Source organism: Siphateles boraxobius, unplaced genomic scaffold (assembly GCF_051911475.1).
Source record: "Siphateles boraxobius isolate OS27281-9 unplaced genomic scaffold, OSU_SipBor_1 262, whole genome shotgun sequence".
In the NCBI taxonomy this organism is placed as follows: Eukaryota; Metazoa; Chordata; class Actinopteri; order Cypriniformes; family Leuciscidae; genus Siphateles; species Siphateles boraxobius.
The window spans coordinates 367,501-373,068 of NW_027508879.1; the positions used below are offsets into that span (position 1 = coordinate 367,501).

Sequence of the window (5,568 nt, forward strand, 5' to 3'; positions counted from 1 at the left end):
AGGTAAGCGTCTTCTGTTCCTCAACTCGGTGTGTGAGTGAAGTTTATTTTGAGCGTTTGTCTCACTCTTGAACTGGAGAATAAAGTTCATGAACCCGCTCGTGCGCACGAGTCTCAGCGGGAGCGCGCGGCACAGATCGGCACGCGTCATGTTTGTGTTTGAGAGCAAATGCTTTGGGTTTAACATCACACCTTTAAATCTGTGCTAAATACCACACGTGATTAAACCACACCACTTCATTATCACCAAATCATCATTTTTAAACAAATAAACAAAAAGCCATACCTGTAAATGAGCAAAATGGGTTGCAAGAAAGTTATGAAAGTGTTATTTCTGCATGTTCCCTGAGCGCTCAGTTTTATTTTCTTGGTAACACACACAAACATTCATTTTGGAACCAAAAATGTTACTTTTGAATGTTCATTCTGCAACAAACAGGGATGGAAACATTTTAAAACGTCAGGCAAACTTCCAACAAACTAAATGTTACTGATATTAAAGAGTGTTTTTATTGCAAGTTTTAACAAACATTAGATACAAAATCAGACAAATTTCAGACAATAAACAAGTTATAGTTCAATAGTCATCAAGAAAATAATATAAAGAAGCCTGATTTATTTACTGAAAATGATTTCCCAAGAGATGTAAAAGAAGAAGAAAAACAAGCTGGGCACAAAATTAATAAAAGCATATTATGAAATAATTTTAAACAAAGCACGAATTATAGATGGGTTTATAGCTTTCTTATTTACAGATATATATATATATATATATATATATATATATATATATATGACATAGGGTCTACCTGTAGATGAGCAAATTTGTTGCAAGAAAGTTATGAAAGTGTTCTGTATGTTCCCTGAGCGCTCAGCTTTTATTTCTTATTTCTTGGTAACACATACGAAAGTTAAGGGATCATTTTGGAGCCAAATATGTTACTTTTGAATGTTTTAAACATTCTGAAGTGGCTGGTAACATTTAAAAACGTCAGCCAAACGTCCAACTAACTAAACATTACTGTTATTAAAGAGAGTTGTTCTCAGTGAACGTGTCAGCTCGCCATGTGTTTGGCGGGAGTGTGACATCATCACACCTTCACCAGCGCGCGTTTCAGGCGCGAGGCGTGAACGCGCCGTTTGTCACGAGCGCGCGTGCGGGATATAAAGGCTCCAGACTTCAGTCCGAACATCATTCTGCTCGGATTTACTCTTCAGCTTCTCTTTCCTCCGACATTATGGAGAAAATCACTCGGACTCACGGATTATTACACGCTGAAATGAGACCCTGGAGACCTTGGGTCAATAAAACCAGCAAAGGACGCAAAACTGACACTTATAAGGTACAAGATGAGGTCATTTTATAATATTGAACTCTGATTATTGTATGAGCAAAATATCAGATTGTACAAAATCTCTCTTTATTCAACAGCCTTATGAAAGAGCATCAGCTGATGAGCAACACTGTAAAGTCTCCATGATCACACACCCTGTGAAGTAAGTAGATCACGTGATTATGAAGATGTTGAGATGATCTCCTGCTTCTCCACAGATTTTAACTCGCTGTTTAAACTTGTTTCTGAAGGTTGTTTTGGCCCAAATCCCAGTGTTTCGATTACTTGTACCAGGAGGCTGAGATTCTCCTGCAGAATTACCCGGTTCAGGCCACGATCTGCCTGTGTGAGGACACACACACTGAGGACACACACACTGAGGATGATGATGATGATGATGATGAAGAGGAACTCAACTGAAGACCTTTGCACATCTTTATATATATAGACCCCAAATTCTGATTCACTTTATTTAGTCGTTGCATGTAAATACTTGTGAATATGTACAGTATATAAAATTGCTTCCATTTGGAAGTTGAATGTATTTTATTTTTTTAGTATTTATGATAAATTATTCTACATGTAACTTGTTTCCTTGAAATAAATATCTAAACATTCAAAATTTTGTTTCTGATTGTTCTTTGAATCACAGTGTTGCAAAGAAAAATCTCATATGTGACGTGAGTATAAATAAGTGACTGAAGTAAACTTTAGAGTTAATATAGGTGGTAAAAATGACTATATAAAAATATAAATCTTAAGAAGATCTGTTTATTCATACAGTTTTCTGTCAGACTGTGAGGGATATAGACTTTACAAGAGCAATTACTGTATAAAAGTACAAAATATATGCTCTGAAAACATTATTTCTGAAGTTTTTTCTTGGTTTTGTGAATGTTAAGTGAACATTCCATTCTTCAAACATTATAGAATGTTACTTTTGAATCTGAATGTTCTGAAACTAGTAGAAACATTTAAAAACCGTTACATTTAAAAACAAACATCAACTGAAACATTCCAGAAATAGAAGATTCCATGAATGATGTTTCTGGTCCAGATCACTTTGACTGAACGTTCTATTATTGTGACTGGAAGAACGTTTGTTCATAACTTTCATGAGTTTTTCCTTTACTGAGAGTTTTTTGTTCATCAGCTCAACATGTTTTTGACGGACAGTAAATCACATCCTCTTTTTCGTTCCCGTCTGAGATGAAATAAGGCTCTTCTTCTCTGAGGACTGTTTTCCCGAACGGGACGTCCTGAAGAGTTTGAGGAGTTTCATCTGTGATGGAGACTCCGGGTCGTGACTCTCACAGGCGTTACATGGACGTGTTAAAGTCTGAACGTGTCATGAAGCGTTTCACTGTTTTACTGCTGCTTTCCCACACACACACACACACACACACACACACACTGACTCCTTTCTCTCTCTCACACACACACACACACACACACACACACACACACTGACTCCTCTCTCACACACATTGACCAGATCAGAAATATAAACTATAATGGAGTGTGTGTGTGTGTGTGTGTGTGTGTGTGTGTGTGTGTGTGTGTGTACATATGTAATTTAATAAAAATGCAGAAAGTTTTGATGATCTTTATTTAATGATAATTAATAAAGCAAAAGGCAAATAGAAAGCTGTGTGTGCAGAATGAAGACATCCTCACATTAATTCACTTTTCAACATTGGTTAGATAAAAATGAAAGAAGCAAAGCTTAAACATCATCCATCATCTCATTTCTGTCGTCATAACTCTAGACTTTAAAAACTCATCAGGAATAAAGCTTGTATTTTCCAGATGCATTTCACTGCAGTCTGGTTGATTATAATCTGGTTTAGCATCATTTCTATTTGCCTCGAAATGAATTGGCAGACATTCGTAAGAGATTCTTTCACAGCCAAGAATCACATGTTGATTTAATATCTTTTTGACCTTCTTGACCTTCTTCTTCTCAGAGTTGATGTAAACATTGATGAAGTTGATAGGCTTGTTGCTGATGCAGAGGTTTCTGCTCGGATATATCGTTCCCCCTGTTGAACACACACCTTCCACATTCCTCTGTTCTGATACGGGAAAGAAGGACTGAATCGGCCGGTCCCAGGTGTCAATCTTGTTAATGAACTTCTGCCATTCACCGATGTCGTCACTCTTTGGGATGTTTTTGTTTAGGTGTTGTTTAAGGAAGGTGTTATATTGATCTGGATCCCCGTCATCAACACAGCGCTGACTCAGAGCCGGCTGGAGTGTGAGAGTCAAGACGACCACCAATAACAGCATTTTTAGGATCTGGGGATATTATTGTAAGATAAACATTTCAGATTGCAGATTCACTGCTGTCACAAACCATAAAATCCTAGAAAAGTTAATATATTAACTAACATGATCAATACATTTGTTACTGTATTTGTTCATCTTTGTTAACGTTAGTTAAGAATACTTCTGTTCACTGTTTGTTAGTTCACACTGCATCAACTAATGTTAACAACTTTTGATTTTAATAATGTATTAGTAAATGCTGAAATAAAAGTAAATTAATTAGTTCACCCAAAACTGAAAATTCTGTCATTAATTACTCTTCCTCATGTCGTCCCAAACCTGTGAGACATTCGTTCATCTTCAGAACACAAATGAAGATCTTTTTAATGAAACCAAAAGCTTTTTGTAAATTGTGTTTTTCTCGCACAAACAAACACTCGCGTCGCTTCATAAAATGAAAGATAAACCACTGGAGTCACATTGAGTATTTAATGATGTCTTTCTTATTGTTCTGGATCTTGAATGTGTAAATTGCGTTGCTTCTGATGGAGGGACAGAAAGATCTCGGATTTCATTAACAAAATATTAATTTGTGTTGTGAAGATGAACGAAGGTCTGATATGGATGTGGAAAGACTAATAATGACAGAAGTTTCATTTTTGGGTGAACTAACCCTTTAACATTAAGATTAATAAATGCTGTATGTATTGTTAATTCTTAGTTCATGTTAACTAATGAAACCTTATTGTAAATTGTTACCAAGAAAATCTCTATTATTGATTCATTAGCCTACTGCAATTAAGAGAGAACTGGTAAATTCAAACGTAAGTTTTATATTTCAGATTCAGAACTAGATTTATAGTTTTATGTATTTCAAATTTATATTTTTTTATGTTCTATGAGAAAATACTTTCTCTCAAAACTTTTTTTAGTCTCAAATATTATTTTTTGCTATCAGTGTGATAACTTTTTCTCTCAAACTTTTTTTTTTTCTCTCTCAGATCATTTATTTTCTCGCATATAATAAAGACACATTTCTAGCTCCATATAGTTTACACACGAGGAATTGGTCTTTGTGACAGAAGATTCCAGAGTGACAACTATTAATACACATGTAATAAGACAAAAATAAATGTATATAAAAATACACAATACAAGTACAGATATACAATTATACGTGGGAATGTGAATAAGAGGTATGATATTCTAATACATAATAAAGAAATAAAGACCAGGAAGAATACATTACCTTGGAGAAAAGTCTGTCTAGTGAAATGGAGTTGATCTGAGATCGAGCGTTGTATCTGTGAGTCGGTGTGTGTGTCTTATATACGCACAGGTCGTCAATGATGACACACACGTGATAAGAGGAATTAAAAGTAAGTGGGCAAATATTTGTCAGCAGTTTTAGCCACTTGTGAAGAAGCGTTCTGGGATTTTTTTTCTTCTTTTTTCCACAAAAAATATTAAAATATTTCACCAGTTCAGCCAAATTAGATATTAATATTAAAATGTATATCAACTGTTTTATCAGACTGTTATAGGCCTACTTTTAAATTCATATACTTATGTTATAGGCTTGTAACTGAGAACAATAAGGGAGTTCAGGGTTTTCCTCTTTCAAATCTTTGAAAACATAAGTCTGAGTGAAACATTTTTACATTCTTTAGTGTCACGAAACCCCCGTGTTTTATCCTGGTTGTTCACACAAAGCTGTGGAAAAGTGGGATTGTAGAGGGAGCGAAGAGGGGAGACAACAATAAAACACACACCTGCAACACACACATTATACACACACATGAATATTAAAATATGACCATGGAGAGAAAAAACAGAGTTGATGGGCACCTTGATACATTTTAAAAATCGAACTCTATACAAGAACAATCGATGGAGAAACGCGGAAGAACATTTAAACGGTCTAATAACATTTTCAGTTCATTTAAGAGCACTACAGTCTCTAAACA

The 5,568-nt window shown here is 35.2% G+C and overlaps 1 protein-coding gene across 1 annotated transcript in view; it reads left to right on the forward strand.

The window, feature by feature from the left end:
• The window catches only part of LOC143752341 (protein ripply2-like), a 1,812-nt gene extending 58 nt beyond the window's left edge, over window positions 1-1,754 (forward strand). Inside the window, exons 1-4 of the mRNA XM_077245489.1 lie at window positions 1-2; window positions 1,218-1,342; window positions 1,432-1,496; window positions 1,585-1,754. The exon at window positions 1-2 is cut by the window's left edge and continues 58 nt beyond it. Of these exons, the coding sequence (XP_077101604.1) occupies window positions 1,238-1,342; window positions 1,432-1,496; window positions 1,585-1,753 (339 nt within the window). The 5' untranslated portion in view covers window positions 1-2; window positions 1,218-1,237 and the 3' untranslated portion in view covers window position 1,754. The remainder of the gene's footprint in view (window positions 3-1,217; window positions 1,343-1,431; window positions 1,497-1,584) is intronic.
• The last annotated feature ends 3,814 nt before the right edge of the window (window positions 1,755-5,568 follow it).